This window comes from Chiroxiphia lanceolata, chromosome 11, assembly GCF_009829145.1.
Source record: "Chiroxiphia lanceolata isolate bChiLan1 chromosome 11, bChiLan1.pri, whole genome shotgun sequence".
In the NCBI taxonomy this organism is placed as follows: Eukaryota; Metazoa; Chordata; class Aves; order Passeriformes; family Pipridae; genus Chiroxiphia; species Chiroxiphia lanceolata.
The window spans coordinates 1,106,560-1,126,834 of record NC_045647.1 but is presented as its reverse complement, the minus strand read 5'-3'; the positions used below and the strand labels follow the sequence as shown (position 1 = coordinate 1,126,834).

At 47.9% G+C, this 20,275-nt stretch overlaps 1 protein-coding gene across 7 annotated transcripts in view; it reads left to right on the top strand.

Moving 5' to 3' along the window:
* Nucleotides 1–20,275, top strand: part of GRM7 (glutamate metabotropic receptor 7) — a 229,867-nt gene that overhangs the window by 70,519 nt on the left and 139,073 nt on the right. For all 7 annotated transcript variants that reach the window (XR_004359143.1, XM_032699467.1, XM_032699470.1 and 4 more), the window contains exon 2: nt 18,274–18,490. Coding sequence is in view for 6 of the 7 variants with exons in the window: in XM_032699467.1 (XP_032555358.1) it covers nt 18,274–18,490 (217 nt within the window). In the remaining variant the exon portion in view is untranslated. The remainder of the gene's footprint in view (nt 1–18,273; nt 18,491–20,275) is intronic.

Here is a 20,275-nt window from a genome sequence, read left to right as displayed (position 1 = left end):
AAGGGAGAAATAAGGAGAAAATGCTATTAGTTCTATTTTTAAAGACTTGAGAGCTCTGGGATGCCATGGTGATGGAACTGGTGTAAGCACCTTGATAGATACAAATCTCCTGCATGCCTGGAATAATGGAGATGGACCGGGACAGTGTGCAAGTGGAGAGGATTCCTGTTTATCTAGTTTCCCTGTCAGCTTTCTGTTATTAAACATGGTGATTCCAAGCTGTCAGCATGGATGTTAAAATCTTCTGGCATTTCTGGCTATGAAAAGTCTGCAGGAAGACAAAACCCACAAATGCTGCTGCTCCACACGTGTGTTCTCAGTGTGGAGTGAGCTGAGTGCTCACTCCCCCCAGGGATGTGGGGGCACTGGGAGGGATGTGGGGGGACCCACCAACTGCCAGCTGTGCAGCCCAGGGGCTGGTGGCCCCCGAGCCCAAAGGTGTGAGAGCAGCAGTGTCTGTGCAGGAGGGGCTGTGTCAGTGGAGGGGCTGACAACCATTTTGAGGAGCTCCTCAGCAGCTCCAGAAAAACCCTGTAAGCAGCTCAGGAAGGGATGTTTTAGGGGCTCACTGAAGTGCCAGAGCCCAGGGAGGTGGGCAGCACCCTTGACAGGAGGGGATGGCTGCTGGGGCTCCCCGGGCATGGGACAGGGCTGCTGCCCCCTCCCTGGCAGCTGGCATTCCCCGGCCAGGAACAGCAATGTTCCTGCTCTTTAGTGCTGCCAGGGAGCTGGCAGCTGGCAGCAATGCAGAACTAACCAAGGATACTCCCAGAGCACTGGTATTTAGGAGAGGGGGGAAGCAGAAGAAAAGAAAGAGGTTTGAGTCACTCAGCTGTGACCATATAATGACTCTGTATACAAATTAGATGGATTCACATGGTGCTTATCTAAATGAGGTTGCCATTTTACAATGCTAATTTTCCTGTTGGTTGCTTGTGATACCAGAACACAGGGTATCAAAAAACATTCCTGTGCTTCTGGGCTCGGCACACGTGGTGTGATGCAGTGCCTGGGTGAAGTGCAGGGTTAGCACAACCTGCCCAGCCCCATCCTCGGGAGCTGCCTGTCAGCCCCAGAGCTGGCACTGCAGTAATTAGCAGCAAGGCTGCAGATCCTGATGAAGGATGCACGAGGGGCTTGTTCCTGTGCTGTGCTTTTACCCTCTGGAGGGATAAATTACTGGAGGGACGGGAATTGGAAAAATAAGTAACGAAGGAGAAGGAAATAAACCCCGTGTTCCTTTCTGAAGCTGACACCAAGGGATCTGACAGACACTTGTAAGATCTGAGTGTAGTAAGGAGGTGGCATTTCAAAAGCCACCAGCATCCTGATAAAATGCTGCTGTGCCACAGAGGCAGAGCAGGAGGGGCAACAAAGGAGCAGGAGTCACGTGCTGAGCGTTTGGAAAAATGTCTGGGCTTTTATTTGTCACTCATGTTTGATTAGGGCTTATCCCAGAGAAGTGAGTCCCAGTTTGCTGCTTGCCTGGCAAAGCTCACACGTTTAGCACTCCTGTGGGGACTTTATTCAGCCAAAATTGTCAGTGTATTTTCAAGTGGAGAGTAAAGGCCCCTTCTCCCTCTCCATCCTCCCGGTTCTCCCCTTCCTCTCCTCTTCCCCCTGTTCTCATCTTCTCTCCCCTCTTCTTGTTTGTGGAATTGGAGCTGAAGGGCCCAGCTGTTCCTGCAGTGAGCTCAGCCTCTGCCATGGCTTTGGGCTTCTGTAAACACGGGTCATGGAGTTGTCTAATCTCTGCCAGCCCAGCTGCTGAGCTGAGCCTGGCCCTGCTGGTCAGGGCCTGATGGGGAGATCAGAGCCCCTCACCACCATCCAGAGCCCATCACCACCATCCAGGGCTCCTCACCACCATCCAGAGCCCCTCACCACCATCCAGAGCCCATCCCCACCATCCAGAGCTCATCCCCACCATCCAGAGCCCATCACCACCATCCAGAGCCCATCCCCACCATCCAGAGCTCATCCCCACCATCCAGAGCCCATCCCCACCATCCAGAGCCCATCCCCACCATCCAGAGCCCATCCCCACCATCCAGAGCCCATCCCCACCATCCAGAGCCCATCCCCACCATCCAGAGCCCATCCCCACCATCCAGAGCCCATCCCCACCATCCAGAGCCCATCCCCACCATCCAGAGCCCATCCCCACCATCCAGAGCCCATCACCACCATCCAGAGCCCATCACCACCATCCAGAGCCCATCACCACCATCCCACCGAGCTCCTCTTCCCACGGCCCTTCCCACTGCTGCATTTGCTGTGCTGTGACTGCCTGTCACAGCCAGAGGTCCAAAATGATGTGACACCCCACATTCTGCATAAACTTCCCTTCAGAAGCAGCTGTTCAGGGAGAGAGAGGTAAAAGAGCAGCAGTGATACAGGGTATAAACTGCACATGCATAAACATGAGGTGATCTCCAGAGTCATGAGGCTCATTTTAATGTGATAAATACAGATGCACAAGTGTTTGCAGAGCACCATTCATGGCTATGTTAATTTTGTGCATCAGATCTTCCAGCTGTGGGATGTTGTGGAGCTCCATTGAGGCCAATGGCAGTTTTCACCAGCTGTGCATGTGATGCTCTGTGTACAATTTTGCCTCATGAAAGGGAAAATACGTGATATCACATCATTCCTTCTTACCTGCAGCTGTTCCTCAGCTCTGCCTCCATCGTTCCCTCACCTCATGTGGTTCCTGAAGGCAGACAGGTTGCTCTGCTCCTGGTGCACTGGTGCCTTGCAGGACCAAACCTCGGGAATGCTGAGCAGAAGGAACTCCCAGCATCGGCAGCCTTTCCATGGAGCAGGGATCTTGTCATATTTAGTGCTTTCCAGAAATGGGTTCTGTTCCTTTTATCTTCAGAGCTCTCCGGGGTCAGAGCCATCTCTTTCATCTTGGCAGAGCTCTCTTGCCCTGTGTGTGGGGCAGCTGGAAAACCTTACACAGAGCTGCAGGTCAGAGCTGCCAGCGAGATCCCCAGCACTGGGAGAGTCAAACATGGCAAGAAAGGTTAGGAAAATACAAGGCTGCCCAGGGAGCCCATTAGTTTGATCTCAGAGCTTAAGCCAAGTTGTAGGTGCTGTGATGAACCGGCCAAGCCCATCCAGTGCCAGAGAGCCCAAGTTGTCAGGTTGTTGGAGAAAAGCTGTTCCAAATTTTGATATGTAGGTCCTCCAGGTACCATTCACATTTCCAGGGTACCTGTATTTTTCCTGCTAAAGGAATTGCAGGAAGAAAACTATCAAGTTTGTTTTGAAAGTATTTTAGAATCTGAGTTAAAGTGGCTTTATTTGCACTTGATTTTCTTCTGCCTTCATTTCAAGCTATAAATAAGCCCAGCTCTACCCACCCATGGCAGGCATAACAGGTCGAGTCTACTGTAACAATTCTGCTATCAGGAGAGAAAACAAATTACACCTGACTTACTTTAGGTGTAAATTCACTTTGGGCTGTACATACACATTTTCTTTGATTCACAGCTACATCTAATATCCCAACATTGAACACTGACAGCAGCTTACACCAACTTTGCACACATAAAACTTCCAAAGGACACTTGGTGTAGAGAACTGAGATTCTTTTGCAGTGGCTGAAAAGTAAGTTAGTGCTGAACTGACACTGGCCAGTTCAGCAAAGGTAAGAGCAGGGCAGGTGAGGACTTGGACGGGGTGTTTGAGTCACTGGCACTGTCTGTTGGTGTGTTTTCCTCGGGATTAGTCCAATCACAGACACAGGTTGTGTCCTGGGGGCAGTGCCATTGCTGAAACGGGCACCTGGGCTCCCAGGAGGGCAGTGCCTGGCCCTGCACCAGCAGCTCGGTCACGACGGGGACTGGGACTGAATGACCTGGAAGGGGAGTGGAGCCGGGTGGGGTCGGACTCTTCTCCCAGGGAACAGCGACAGGACAAGAGGAAAGGGCTTCTGTTGGGTCAGGGGAGGATTTGATTGAATATTGGAACAATTCCTGCCTGGAAAGGGCTGTCCAGCCCTGGCACAGCTGCCCAGGATGGATCCCCATCCTGGGAGGGGTTTAAAGCCCTGTGTATGTGGTGCTTGGCAACGTGGGTCAGTCGTGGCCTCGGCAGTGCTGGGCAATAGTTGGACTCCTTGATGATCTCAGGGGGTTTTTCCAACCTCAATAGTTCTATGCTTTGAACTGTTCCTCCCCTCCCTGTTTTGGCAACGTTTGTATTTTTGAGAGCAGACCCTGGTCCAAGCTGTGCAGGTGCTTCTGCAGGTCTCTTGTTGCACACAGTTCACTGTGGGCTCCTCTCCCTTGCTCAAGGCCAGGGAAGGAGCTGCTGCTGCTCTGGGGTGCTTTCTATCAGGGTACTGAGAGAATGAGCTGGTAGAGACCTTTACAAAAATAAAAATATTTCTATATCTGCTTGCTCCTGCATGAGTCTAATAACATGGCCCTTAGAAAGTAATTTGGATTAATTAGAATGTCCAGGCACTTTTGCGATAAAGACATGCCGAGTAATTATCCAGTGTCCAGAATAATCTATTGGGCTTGTGAAGTTTAAGTCTGAAAATTATTCTCCCCTAAGTATTCGTCTTTCTAGCTGTATTTCTGTTATTAAATTTGTTTTCCCACAAGTTAGATAAGAAGAAATGTAATTATTTAGCTGGCAAGCTTAATGTTGAGGTGAAGAAAACCAGTGAAGGTAAAAGTGTGATTGCCTTGTGTTTTTCCTGTAATAATGCATAAATATTTATACATATGTAGAATTACATGGTGATGATGCACTCTGTAAAAGGCCAGAGATGAAATATAAGGAAATAAAAGGTGTAGATATTCACTGAAACTTCATTATGTCCTATAACTCTTGTATATGTGGTCGAAGAAATGTCAGATGCAGATTTCTCCCAGAATTACAACCCCTCTCCCTTCCCTCTCTCCTCCTCGCTCTCCTTTCTGCCTCAGCTCTGTGTCCTGAAGGACCTTGCTTGTGTCTGATGCTCAGAGGACACAACAGGCCTTTTTGCTTCTGGTAATGTTTATTTTGGATTAAAGAAAATACAAAATCAAAGGCAGGCTAAATATAATCCCTCCATGTCCCTGGTGGAACATCCCCATGCCCTGGGTCAGCGCAGGGCCCTGCAGTGGGGACTCCTCCCCTTTCTGAAGGAATATCAAATGACTGGGATTCAAAGGAGGACATCCTGGACCCTGTGGGCAATGAAGAGAAGTGGAACATTCTGTCCTCTCCGAGCCCATCCCAGAGGTCCCTCCTGTCCTGCATGACAAGAAGGATGTGTAGGGGCTGGAGTGTGTCCAGGGAGGGGAACAGAGCTGGGAAGGGGCTGGAGGAGCAGGAGCAGCTGAGGGAGCTGGAGGGGCTCAACCTGGAGAAAAGGAGTCTCAGGGGGGACCTTCTGGCTCTGCAACCCCCTGACAGGAGGGGGGAGCCGGGGGGGGGTCGGGCTCTGCTCCCAGGGAACAAGGGACAGGAGGAGAGGGAACGGCCCCCAGCTGTGCCAGGGGAGGCTCAGGTGGGATATTACAAAAGATTTCCTCCCCAAAAGCCTGTCCAGCCCTGGCACAGCTGCCCAGGGCAGGGGTGGAGTCCCCATCCCTGGAGGGGTTTAAAAGCCATGTGGATGTGGCACTTGGGGACATGGTCAGTGGTGCCTTGGCAGTGCTGGGGAACAGTTGGACCCCTTGATGATCTCAGAGGGTTTTTGCAACCCAAGCAATTGTGTCATCCTGTGACTCCCTCTGACTCCAGCACCGTGCTCATCCCCAGCACACAGGCCAGTGATGCCTCGGGTGCAGAGCAGAGGGAACAGAGGTGCAGGGACCAGTTTGGCAGTGTGGGAATGTGAGGACTCACGGCAGGGGGAAATGTTGGGAGCAGGCAGTGCCTGGGCAGGGCTGTGTGTTGGCTGCCCCTCGCTGGGAAGGTGCATGTCAGATGTTGGTAGTGAACTTTGTGTCACGACATTTCTCCTGCTGTGGCTTTAACAGCCAGACCTGTCTCTGGTAGAGTTGCCATTGCTGCAGCAGAGGTGATAACTTGGAATACAGAGCCACAAACAGGTTGGCAGGGATTTGGTTCCAGAGGCAAACTCCAGTGTCCTGGGCTGTCTCTTCAGCACTAATGAACACCTGAAAATAGGTCCTGCAAGGGCTGTTCTTACCTGGAGCAAAATCTCCATTTATGTGACACTGAGAATATATTTATATCTTCACTAAAATACCAGATAGGAATTCTCTGTTGTCCACACTGTTTGTAAGGGTTATGAGATAAAAACACACAGTTGTGCTCTTCCCCACACACAGTATTGTTCCCTTGCTGTAGGAAAGAGCTCTGTACTGTGTGTACTGGCTGCCACCAAGATTTAAGTGCTCTGAAATGATCTTCTGGATTTCATAATGCAAAAGCAGATAATTTGTGCTACTGAAAAAAAAAAAAAAAGAAAAGGAAAAGAAAGAATGGATAATTTAGATTTTACCCTTGTCTCTGGCCATTGTTGGAATCAGTTTAGAACAGCAAGGAGGACTCACCTGTATATGGGATAATAAGCTCTGTGCATCCAGTCTCACCCTGATTGATGTTCTTTTTAATCCACAGTTTTTCTCTTGCCTCAACCTTTTGATAAGGTGCCAATCCAAGCCAAGACAGCTGGAGCTCCAACAGGACTTTCAGTCAGGCACAGTGTGGGAGCAGGTCAAACCCACAGGTTTTTGTGTGATTTTGACAAAAGTTTAGTTTCAGAAACACTTCCAGTATTACATGGAAGGAAATAAGGAAAGATGTGAGTTCCAGAAACCCTATTTAAAGACCATTTTACTGCAGCTGATCCTCTTGGGGTGTTTGTAGGGGATCCAGGGAGGGCAGCTGGAGGAGGTCACACCCTGCAAGACTTTCCCTTCATATGAACACTTGGAGACATGTTAACGAGAACAGACTCTTACTTTTGCAATATCTGATCAGTGAGAGTCATCCACAGGAACTCAGGTTTGATCTTTATGATATTCAGCTGCTCGCCCAGAGTTTAATTGTAGAGTGAAATTAGAAATAACCACTTATACAGATAAATGTGCCCCGCCAAATTTTGGGGGTGTTACTCTGCAAAGGCAAAGTCACAGGCTTGACTCCCCCTGGCTATCACACTTGGCTATATCGAAAATTTAGGAATAAATATTCAAATCACAGCCTCATTTTCCACAGCATAAACACGGATGCTCCCCTAGAAATGCAATTATGAGATCTGCTCCAACCTGAGCTGGAGAGCTTTCATTCAGCCTGATAACTCAGCTCTGAGGGCTGATTGTTTGCCCTCGTACCACTCTGCAGTTTGTTCCTGCCGGGGTGGGTTTGTGTGTCTGTGTTTGTGTCTTACTTTCAGAAAGCTGTGCTGTGCTACTGAGCTCTTCTGTCTTGCAGCCTGTCTGCTGAATAAGTCGTTACTGGTGTTGTCTTTATCGGGCTACTTTCAAAATCAATGAGATTTATACTTGCAGATTAAAAACCTTTTAAAATATGCATAGACAATGTAAGGTTCAATTATGTGTTTGGGATGAATGGAGCAGTGTATACACATAAATAAAACATAAAAGCTGCTTCACTCTGTTTATCTTCTGGTTCTGATTTATTTTCAAAAGAATTAGAACTGGTGAGTCCATATTTGGATGTGGGAGCTCCAATCACTGCAAACATGTTTGTGTTTGTGCTTGGTGTCCATCCATCACTGCTCTGGCCTCTCAGATTCTGGGAATGCAGGCATGGTACACGTGGAAGGAGATGAAAACAAATCTGTTGTGTCCCAGAACTGAGCAGAGGGCACGAATGGGCTCTGGTTCTCTCTCTCTCTCTCTGGTGCTCAGCACTTCTGAGAACGTCCTACTTGATGAAAATCTGAGTGCCATAGAAATGGGAATATTTTTTGGCATCTAGAAGATCTTGACAGTGTGCTCACACTCTGTCTCCCTCTGCTTCTGTGTGGAGAGAATTGTTATAAAATTCTAGACTGGTTTGGGTTGGAAGGGATCTTAAACCTGGTCATGGGCAGGGACACCTCCCCCTATGCCAGGCTGCTCTAAGCCCTGTCCAACCTGGCCTTGGACACTTCCAGGGATGGGGCAGCCACAGCTTCTCTGGGCAACCTGTGCCAGGGCCTCCCCACCCTCACAGGGAAGGATTTCTTCCCAATATTCCACATAAATCCACCATCTTTCAGCTTAAAGCTTTGTTATGTCAAGGACAGGGCTGTAGCATTTAATGGACAGACCTTGGTTTCCTCCTGTTGAAATGCTGTTGCTTGTTTTATCTGTTGGTTGTATCTCTTGTGCTTCCTTAGGCTGTGGTAGAAGTGAACAACCCCAAAGGCAGATCTGGGCTTAGCAGACACTCAGAGAACACAGGATGTCTCTACTGAACTTGTTCATTGTCTCTCTTTCATACAATATCTTTGCAATTATGCCTTAGACATTGGGGTGTGCCATGGGAGCAAAGTGTGACAGAATATCCGTGTGTGTTATTTGTGGGCTGAATTTGAATCCCAGCATGAGGCTGAACAAGTATTGCTGCATAAGCAGCTTTGTTGTGCCATCTGATTACAAAAACGTGGCCATTAGAAGGGCTGTGGGGTCCCTGTGCTCCCATCACCTTATGTGGGTTCAGCTCAAAATTGCCTTGAAGTGTCAGCTCCTAATAGAGCAGATCCTTTGAAGCTTTGTTAAGATTTCAAACTGCCTCCAGCAAAGCCCCATCCATTAGTTTAATGTCACTCTCAGGCTCTCATCTAGCAGGGCTGGAGTTAAAATATGAAGAGCTGTGCATTCTTGCCTTGCAATGGATGGGCCATCATCACTGATGTTCTAACTGATGTGCCCTGGGAGGAATATTCTGGTTAGTGTGGAGCAGTCCAATGTGCTGTGCTGGTCAGAGCTCAGCCACAGGACCTGCAAACCAGGGCAGCTTTATCCTGGTTTATGGGCAAGCTAAAAAACTCTTAACAGGTTAATATTTCACTTGAAATATGAACTGTGGAAGTTTCATCCTTGTAATGTGCCTTTGCCTTCAGTACCAATGATCCCTGTGGTGCAGTGGATAAATATTCCTGTTTGGGGATGGGAGCTATGAGAGGTTCCCTGTGCCTGGATGGGTTTGTTGTGTCACCCAGGGAAAATTTAGGCTTCTGTCTGTGTGCCAGGGAGGATGGACCCGTCCTGCTCAGGGAACTTGCTGCCTGAGCAGGGGTGAGCAGAGGAACCTCTGCCCTGTGCAAAGGGATGGGAGGGGTTGGAGTCCCCAGCCCTCACCTCTGGCATCACCATCCCCTGTCCATGGTACTGGGAGGGATCTGGTGGCTTCCAGGCAGCCTTCCCTCGACATAAAGAGAAGGATCTTTGCATGTCAAGTGCCTAGAAATAGTAATTAAAAATTATAAATTAGATTTTGACTTCAATATTATTGACTCAAAATATAGATAAACCAAGGGAAATTAAAATGTGAGTAATATAAATACAAGTTAATTTTACTTCTGAGAAGTGATCACTTGGAAAGGATCTTCTTCATGATTACATAAACACAGCTTTATTCCCAAAGAGGAATTTGCACACACAAATCAGACAAGTGTGTATCTAAAAATCTTCTTCCATTACAGTATAAATTCAAATGCTGATTTCTGGTCATCTTTTTCAAGGACTAGTTTTAAACAAAAGAAGTCCCGAGGGGCGACAATTTACTGGCGAAATCAGCAATTCAGCTGATGAGGGTTGGTCCTGCAAACACAAATAATACCTGCAAACAAGAGGAACCTATTTTTGCTGTTGCTGTGGGTGTGCTGGAACACAACAGCGAAGGGACGGGAAAGAACACGACGTCTTTTGCTGCACAGAGGGACGTATTTTTGTCTCTTAAAGGAGGAGGCTTTAATTTGTGTGAAGCTTTTGTGTCCGAGCTGCAGCAGGGACAGAGGGGTTTATTTAAGGAATTCTCTGAAGGCCACGGAGTGCGAGAGCAGCTCAGTTCCACTGGGGCCTCACCTGTTTGTGAGACAGTGTGCTGCACTGGCAGGGGGGCTGGAGCCCTGCTCTGCCTCCCCAAGGGCTCCTGTTTCTGTGCTGGCAGTGCCAGGGGAGCTGCTGGCACAGCTCGGTCCAAAGCCTTCACTGAGTGATAGTTGAGCATCAGAAAGGTCTGGAATCAGTTCATCGAGGAACCTGACTGTAGAGGAGGCTTTTTGCCACTGGGAAAGAATCACAGAATCCCAGACTGGTTTGGGTCATCCAGTGCCACCCCCTGCCACAGACAGGGACACTCTCACTATCCCAGGCTGCTCCAAGCCCCATCCAACCTGGCCTGGAACACTTCCAGGGATGGAAAGTGAAGCATTCCAGTAGAGTTTATTCCTAATAAACTATAAATGGCCAATTGTTAACCCACAATATGAAAACAGGTGTTATGTCCTCATTTATTAGAAGGACAATATTATTTACAGCTTTACAAGGGGATAAGATCCTTTTTTTTGTGCTGTGAATAATTTTCATTAAGTTTGTGGGTGCTGGTTTCAAGTCATCTGTCCAAGGATCTTTTAGCAATTAGAAGTGGTGAGATCACCTCCCATTTTTCATGTATAACAACCCAAGCTATGCCATAAACTCATCATTGTCACAAGCAGACCTTGTTCCAGGCACAGGTCACTGAGATGAAGCACAGGGACAGTTCATATTTATGGACACCTCTCCTTTTACTGCATGTTTATGATTTTTTCTTCCTGTTTTCTGTCTGAGCTGATAAAGTGCTCCCATGAGCTGTGTGGACAGTACTAATTGCTGTAATTATTGTTCCCTTAATTGCTACAATTATTTTTTTCTGCAGTACTTTCTCATTCTAGAAAAGGAAGCAGTAGAGACCTTGTAGATAAGGAAAATACTCCCAACTTGCCAGTATCATTCCAGATGTCTTTCCATTTAGTGCTATGACAGTTTTGGTGGGGATGAACATTGATTTATGTGCCTGGAAATGGGCTCTTTCATGTGCTCTTTCCAGGTTTGAAATTAATTTTAAAAAAAAGTGTCCAATTAGGAGGCCACTTGTTTGAGAAAACCACAGTAACGTTGGAGGTGTTTGTTTCAGTAATGGATTCCATCCATTATAATAATGGGAATGAGGAGCTGGGAATTCTACAAGGGCCTTATTTGCAAGGCCTCATTAAGCAGCCCCCTGGCTCCTGCATTTCCCGTGTCCTGTCAGCCCACGGCCCTTCCTGACACTCCTTCATTCTCCTGCCACTGTGGCCCTTCCATCCCCTGATCCTGAGGGATCCACAGGCACTGACCTGGCCCAGTTTGTGTTGATGGTTTGTCAAGAACATCCGTAGTTCTCCATGAGTATGGAATTCTGGCATCCCATGTGAAAACTCCTTCAGAAACCAGGACTTACAGGAGGCTTGAGAGCTCTGCTGTGGGTTCAGCAGGTGCTGAACACTTTGGTTGTCACGTTAACAGACCTTCCCCTGTTGGCTGAAGCCCTGATACTGGGCAGGGAATGTGAGATGGAGTCACCCAGCCTGGGGAGGTGTGGTGGAACGAGCCAACAGAAATACAAGCAAGATTCATGTACATGAATCATTTATGGGGTTTATTTTCTTGATGTTGCTCTTGAAGATATTTCTGTTTTATCGAATGCACTTTGTCTGCTCCAGGCTCAGTTTCTCAATTGTGTTTGGTGTTGTTTGTGTTTGGTGTTGTTCATGTTTGTATTTCTGTACCTTATGAAATATCGAGCCAGTCCTGGGTGATTGTGCTGGTCTCTAATACATCATTAGGAATTCACAGTGGGGTAACACAGGAGAGGTGGGGATGGGAGCAAACAGGGCCGTGTTTGAACACCGGTGGCTTTAATAATTGGCAAACAGAGAAACTGAGGTGAACTGTAAATAGATTAATGGTTTGCAAATGCCCTTCTCTGGCCGTGCTGGTTTTGTTCACTGCTCAGAATTTGCTCTTGTGGTGTAAGTTTTGCACTTAGCAACAGGTTTGCCATCTCCAGACACCTTCTAGTGCTGTACAAAGATACTTTCTATTGCCTTTCCAATTGGTTTACACGAAAACTTTCTTTGTTGTTTTGCCTCATTTTGTCATTGTCAACAGTATCAAAACCAATGTGAAGTGCACTACGTGTCAAATGTCACCCTGAGACATAATAAGGAGGGATTATCAAAGTGCTTTGGAAGGATTTGTTCTCATCATTGCCTAAGTGTTGGGAATACTGTTCCCATGTCTTTTAAGAGCCCTAGAGCAAGAATTGTAGTAATATTTGTTTTCATTGCTGCCTTTCAAGGCAGAAAAAGAGCACATGCTGCTTGACTGACACCTTGATTTGACACCAGTTGATTCTTGATTGACACTGATTTGTCAGGGTTTGCTTTTTGGAAGGGCTGGAGGGGAGGGGAACCAAAGGCAGAGGTGATTTTGGTTCCATACACCCCATATCTGGCAGCTGCCACGTGCTGTGAGTGCTGCAGGGCAGTGAGACCCAGGGCCATCCCACCAGCCCAGTGAGGTCAGTCCTGAGGAACAGTGGGAACTCGAGTTCCAGCCTAGTGGGAATCAGCAGGAAGATTCATTCTGCTGTCTCTGCAAGCTTTTAGCCATACTCTGCTCTGATTTTGCATCTTGAGTAAAGTTTTCATAGAATCCCAGCGTGGTTTGGGTTGGAAGGGATCTTAAAGATCACCTGGTTCCACCCCCTGCCATGGGCAGGGACCTTCCTCTGGATATCTGGATTTCTAGAACTTCCTGCCAGATTTTCTTCTTGTTCAGAAGGCCAAGTGCAAATGAAAGGAGTGTGGAGGGGTTTTGCCCAGAGAAAATGGCCAGTTAAAAACTTCAGGTAGCTGAGCTGGAGGCAGTGAACCCTTGTCTCTGCAGTTTGCAGGAGGCTGGAGCTCTTTGTCCTGCAGTTTGAGACGTGGATGGGGAACAAAGAGTAGCTGCACCAGCTGCTGGTTAAATCCTGACGTGATAAACCCGAGCCCCAAACAGACTCAAGGCTGTCACTCATCCATCAGGTCACTCCCCAGAGTTGTGCAGCCGAGGGCAGAGCTCCAGGAATCTCCCTTTGGCAGAGCTGGGTTGTCTCCAGGGTTTGCAGTTTGGGTGGCCTGACCCTGCCCTGCCCAACCCCATGGGCTTGAGAGGCTCTGTCAGACCAGGGGGGTTTTCCTATTGTTAGGAAACCATATCCATAAAACTTAATAGGAAATGGAAAGTAAAAATGCAGCAAACTGTGAACTTAATAGTGCCCTGGTGGGAGCTCATTAATATCTCAATAGGTGCTCTCCCGCATTATCTTAATTGCTGAGGCCCTCGGGGAAATTGCCTCTCCTCAAGTTCTGTGGCTGCTGTCCTTGGTGAGGGGGGTTCAGGTGCTCCTTTTATTAACTTCTTAATGAGTTACTGAGGAGATGGAGCCGAACTCAATCCCGTTTGAAGTGGCACAGTAGCAATAATTATTTGCTGGTTTTGATGCTTTGTGGGGTCCTTGGCCATGGCAGTGACTCTGCAGCAGTGCTGGCAGGGGTGGGGGAGGTGGGCAGCAAACCCAGGGCTTCTGGCAGCCCTTGGAGCTCCAGGGAGAGTTGGTTTGTCCTCTGGCCCTGGGGCTCTTGTGTGTTCCCAGCTGAGACACTTGGCTGTCAACAAGGAACTCACCAGGTCTTGTTTCGCTTGGAAAGAAGGGTCTGCTGGACAGGGAGAGGAAGAGGATGATGATATGGGATGAGGGGATAACACAACATGAGCTTGAAATGAAAAATTAGAACAGCAAGTTTGTATTTCAGTTGGGTTCTGCTCTGAAATACCCTGTTCCAAAATTGTTGCTGGGAGATGTTTGATGCTGGAAGGAGTGATTTAGGAGCCCATCAGAGAGATGAGTTGGTCCTTGGTACGTTTCTGCTGTGGCTCTTGGGGCAGCTGCTCACAAGCAGGACCTGCTTTTCAAGCAGGACAACAAGTGGGATCCAGAGACAGCTCTTCATTAGCAGAAGAAAATGAAATAAATGAAGAATAATGTTCAATGTTAAAAATAAATTAACATTAATCAATCAGTGACTAAAGCAATGCTCCCAGCATTAATCACTCACCCTCACTGTAAGCAGAACATCAGCCACGCAAAGCACATGGAAAACTCCTGAGTGGGATGTTTGCCACAGTCCTGAAAACCCAGAGACTGCAGGAAAACCTTCCTCCCACAGCAGAGATGTGCTCCCTCCTCTGCCAAAGCCGGGGGTGCAGTTTGGACCCAGAGAGCTCCAGTTCTTTGTGTCCTGCTGTGGGGAGGGAGGCAAAGGGGGCAGCTCTCAGGACAGGCAGCAGGAGCACAGGCTGGGGAAGGGCCAGGGGGATTGGGGTCCCCTGGGCTTCATGGACCACAGCCCTTCTGCCAGGTGCTGGAGCCATTTGGAAACAGGCTGGGATTCCTGTTGGAAGGTTTCAGACATGTTTCAGAACAGAAAACAGGAAACCTGTGATGAGAGAAAAAGTTGCCTCCTTTAAACTCCAGTTTTGAATGTGAGATATTGGTGACAAAGAGCACATTGATTTTATCAAAAATGAAAGAGAAATACCTCAGTGAAGAGACAGAAAACATTTATCAATTTAATTAAAAAACAAGCAAACAAAAAAAACCCCATAAAACAAAACAACCTCATTAAATTCCTCTTGTTCTCCCTGGAATGGTGACATTGGCCAGCTTGGTTGGGTCTTGATGAACTGTGTCAATCCATTTTTATTTTCAAGGGCACTTCAGCTTTGACAGGAGGTAAAGGAGCAGATTTGGGAGCTCCTCTGGTGAGCAGCCATGGGGGATGACTTCTGGCTGTTGGTTTGACGGGTGTGAGCCCTGGGAAGAGATCTCAGGGAGGAGAGGGGGTCTGGCCCCTGGGGTTTGACTGCAGGGAAGAGGATGTTGTGTTTTCCAACTAAAGTCATCCCCAATAAAAACACACCAGTAATGTGGGGGATCCTAAAACACAGGGCAAAGGCTCCAGCTGAGTCTGGGGGAGGTTTGTCCACATCCAACTGGATGTGACCACTTAAAAAGGAGGAGAAGAAGGGCTGAGATGATGGATTTTAGCTGATGCAAACAGATGTTCAGTTTGGACATTTGGAATGTTGTGCAGGAAGGGAAAATGTCTTTTGTAGGTGTCTGCAACATGCTCTGACACACAAAGTGCAACTCTGATGGCTGCAGTTCACATCCATTGAAAGACTTTTCTCTCTGTATTCAAAAGAAATAGGAGGAAAACTCTACCCTTCATACATATAACTTTATGTTCCTTTTATGTATTGTGTCAGAAGTGTTGGTAAAACCCCCAATATATGTTTTTTATACTCCAGCCTGAAGTCGTTCATAATTTATGAACAGTGGAAAAAGGCTTAAAATCCAAAAAGCCTCCTAAGGAATATTAGCAGTGCAGCCAATTGTGAAGCAGCTTTGGTTTTGGTAAAAGTGCAGAATATGCTCCTTTTGATTTGTAGCTGAAAAAAATGTTGTTGGCAAGTTGGAATACAAAGGGTTGCCACAGATAAAAATTGATATTTCATTCTTTCTTTTATTTATAACTGAAAAAAGCAGCACTTGGCTCTGTCAGTACAGGTGGTGGGGGGGGGGGACTGTAGGTGTGCACTGGTTGTTTGTCTAATTAATAGTGGATTAAACAGGTTAAGTGTTCCACTTAAATGTCACCAGTCATTTCTTACAACAGCAGTTGTAGGCATGGACAAATTAGGAATTTAACTCTTTTTTGGAGTGCCCAGCATTTTCTGTGCACCCACAGCAGTTGGTGTCACCTGAAAATCATCCCTTGGGTAGATTAAAAATTAAGAACCCTAATCACAGAATCCTAGACTGGTTTGGGTTTGGAGGGACCTTAAAGCCCATCCCATCCCACCCCCTGCCATGGGCAGGGACACCTTCCACTAGCCCAGGTTGCTCCCAGCCCCATCCAACCTGGCCTTGGACACTTCCAGGGGTGGAGCAGCCACAGCTTCTCTGGGATCCTGTGCCAGGGCCTCAGGACTGATCAGTTGGTGTAATCACTGTTTGTGTCTCTGAGAGCTGCCCCAGCTTTGCTGCCCCTGGGCAAAGTGCTGAGCGAGTCCATCCATCCCCATGGGCAGCACCCTCTGGGCTCCTCCAGCAGCTTCACTTGGAACTTCTCTAATCTTCTGTGACTGGAGCACTCTAAAGTCTTGCTGTCCAAGAGCCCCAAATGTAAAATAAATCTGGCAAGGCTTTTGGAGACAACTGCTGTCTTGCACTGCAGACCCAAGGCAGCCCAGCTTTCAGCCTGATCAGCTCCTGTGCAGCTGCAGAGCAGGGACACAACCCTGCCCAGTGACATCTCCATCCACATCTCCAGCAGTGACAGCCCCAGCTCTGCTCACTGCCAGCAGTGCCCTGGCAGCCAGGAGGGCCAACCCTGCCCTGGGGCACCAGCCCAGCATCACTGGGGGAGGGAGGGGATTGTCCCTCTGCTCTGCCCTGAGGTGGCCTCTCCTCCAGTTCAGGGGGCAAGTTTGGGGTATCACAATAAAGGAAACATCTAAAGCTGTTGGAGAGTGTGCAAAGGAGGGACACAGGGGTGGGGAAGGGTCTGAGGGGCCACACAAGGAGCAGCTGAGGGCACTTGGAGTGTCCAGCTGGAGATGAGACTGAGGTCAGAGCCCAGCAGGGTCTGCGGCTCCTCCTGAGGGGCAGCTCCGACCTCTGCTCTGGGTGAGCAGGGACAGCACCCAGGGAAGGGCTGGAGCTGGGACAGGGCAGGGTCAGGCTGGATCTCAGGGAAAGGTTCTTCCCCCAGAGGGTGGTTGGCACTGCCCAGGCTCCCCAGGGCAGTGGGCACAGCCCCAAGGCTGCCAGAGCTCCAGGAGGGTTTGGACAATGCTCTGAGGGACAGGGGGGGATTGTTGGGGTATCTGTGCAGGGCCAGGGGTTGGACTGGATGATCCTTGTGGGTCCCTTCCAGCTCAGGGAATTCTGTGATTCTGTGAAAGTTTCCATGTTTTTTTAGGTTGAATACCAGCAAGGGTTGGGGTAGTTAATCATTGTGAAATGTTTAATGTAAAGTTCCCTCTCTGTTCACTCTGCTGGGTTTGCAGCACCAATTTTGCTTTAAGTGGCTGATTTTCCTCCGCTGTAGGAGCTGTAGATGTCCACGTAACTGCACAGATATAATGTGTATCCTGGGGAAATTTGCTCTCCTGTGCTCCTGATCTCTGTGGAATCAAAGGTGCTGAGCCCTTTGCGGGGTTGATCCTGGGGAAATACAATGTTTATTTTTCTGAGAAGGCAGGAAAGCTAATAAATACTTGTAGAGTGCTCTGCAGAGACAAAATATGAGAATGCAGAAGACGCTTGTGCTGAGGCATGAAGTGCTGACCTTTCCTGAGGCAGAAGGCTCAGATCATTATATACGATCATGTTTGTGTATATTGCAAAGCTGTTTGTTCCCTCTGTGGCATCTCAAGTGAGAGTTATGGCAGGTTCCTTAATTTAAGGAGCAGTCCCAGACTGTTACTCAAACAATTGCATAATGGGTCTGGGGATTAACATGCTGTCAGCTCAATAACTGCTCAGGGACTTTGGTATCAAGGAGAAAATAGTCCTGAACAATATTCTGGTCTCTCTGTTGCAAAAGTCACCGTCACACTCTGCTGGGAGGAGGAAAGCCATGGCTGGTGTGTTGGCACAGAGTTGAACTGTGCCCAGGCTGTGGGACAGAGGTGCCCATACTCAGCAACCTCCCCGACTGTTCTCCATCAGAAAGAATAAAAAATAAACATATTTTTGCTTAAGTCAGGACCCTTCATTCTCCAAAAGTTGATGAAGGGTCTTCCTGACTTTCAGCCAGCGATGGCAGGTGGAGATTTAACCTTGGTTACATTCAGGGTCCCAAATCACCTGAAGCTGGTAAAACCAGAACACCAGCAAAAGGACACAGTGATTACAATGGTTTGTGTGCTGTGCTTGATTTAGATTGCCTGAAAGGAAGACATTATGGATGTGCACATATACAGTTGCCTTCAATTGTTTAACTATTTTATTTGTGTAACTTGAAGTCAATGGAAAGATTGTTTCTTTGGCTTGTACGTTGTAAGGGAACTTGGTGGAGAAACAGAGATGGAAACAGTGAAGGCAAAGCTCAGCTGGAGCCTCCAGCTTTAGCTGACTGCCTCAAGAAGTGCCGTGAGTGTTTGAATATGTATATTTATCAGAAATTATTTTTTTCTACAGATCCCACAAATCAGTTATGCCTCAACTGCACCAGAGTTGAGTGATGACAGGCGCTATGATTTCTTCTCACGTGTGGTTCCTCCAGATTCCTTCCAAGCACAAGCAATGGTGGACATTGTGAAAGCTTTGGGATGGAATTATGTATCCACTTTGGCATCTGAAGGGAATTATGGAGAAAAAGGAGTCGAGTCCTTCATGCAAATTTCCAGAGAGGCAGGTAGGCAACGCCCGTCCCCCCCCCAGACAATGCTGTGGAAGTGATGAATGTTATTTTGTACCAAATGTGATATTATTTTTCTAGAACTTACATTTGATTCTAAGGTTGCTTCAGTTCTTTGCAATGCTCTGCAATGGCTCCTGGATACTCTCATTCCTGAATTGCTTATGGAGCTTCAGAGTTTGAAACCTCAGTGGCTTTCAATCATTTCTGGGGGAAATAGAAAATCCTGAGCCTTACCAAGCTCCTGCTGTTGCCCTGGAGAGCATCCTGTGGTGTTGCCATGGGTAGAAGGGAGATTGGAGAACACTGAGCTTTTCCCTCTCCCCAGCTCGGGGTCCTGTGCCCTGCTCGTACCTGACACTCGTTTGTGTCACACTTTGTTCAGCTCTCACATCTCTACCTGACTGGAGTTGCTTTGCTTTCAGTCTCTGGGCCAGTTCAGTTGAGACAATTTCTAGTCTTTCCCTCGAGTTTTGCAGTTTGCTTTCCTCTTCTGCTACAGAACCTGGAAGGGGGCCTGTGCTGAAGGTGTGAGTGCTGTGTGCTCATACCCCCATCCCTGTAACTTATTCTTCAGGGTAAAGAGCTCTAAATTTTCCCCAGAGGCACCAGAGTGTAGGAGGACTTTAGCTGGCTCTTTGGGGAATAGAGATACAAATCCTTGGCAAGCTGATTTGCAATCCAGAATCAGAAGGGTTTGGGAATGGAAATGTTTCGAGTTGGATCCTGTGCTGGGAAGGAGAAATCAGCAGATGCTGTAATTCATTCTTGGTGATAAGTGCAAGGTTCCAGAAGGCTTCAGTGGTAGAGCCTTATGGGGAACACAACGTTGTTGTGCAAGAATAAGCTCTGTTGTATTCCCAGAATGAACACAGACCTCCCACCCTGTGCCTGCCCTGCCATTGCCTCAAATAAAAGCAGCCCAGTCCCAGCTCAGGGGATGGAGTCAGTGCCCAGCCAGGGCAGGGCAGAACAGGGCAGGAATTGCTCTGGAGCAGCCACTGGAGGTTTCTATCCCTGTGGCTGTTCCAAGGCTGGATCAGCAGCAGCTCTGTCTGCAGAAGCACCAGCTTGCTCCCAAACTGTCTCAGGGAGCTGATGGATCCCTCCTGGCAGCATCATCCCAGAGCACGTGGAGAAAGTGCCTGTGCTTAAAAGAAAGGGGCTTTGGAGAGTGGGATCTGGAATTGTTTCCTTCTATTGATGCCACAGGAGGGACCTGCATTTGCATAAATATGTCTGTTCCTACAAATGCATATTTATGTGGTATTAAAGAAAACGGGGTTGGATTTAAGACAGCAGGAAGTGACAAATGCCAGAGTTCATTATAATTTAAAATTGGCTTTATTTGCAAATATCCACTGTTGCAAAATCATACCTGAAATATGTTCTCTGCGTCAAGGACAAACTCCAGTAAAGAATATTGTCCCACTTTATAGACCTTCTGGAGAATTAAATTTGTTATGTGAGCTGTTCGTGTAGTCAACACGTAATTCCACATCCTTCATAAAAAACAAAGCACAAACCCAAACCCACCCCTGCTGACAGCAGCTCTGCATGCAGGGGGATGTAGGTCGTGCCTAGGAGATGAAGGCACTAACAGGGATAGTGCAGCAACTTCCAGAGGCTCTGGAACAGGAATAATCCGATCCCCGGCGCTGCTGCTACTGCTTCTTAGGGCTGTGCTGAACTTCTTGTGTGGCACAGATAAAGCTCAGGTGAAGTTCTGAGGGGATTTAATACCTGTCAACAAGTTCCCTGGGGTTGTAAAACCCTGGGAAT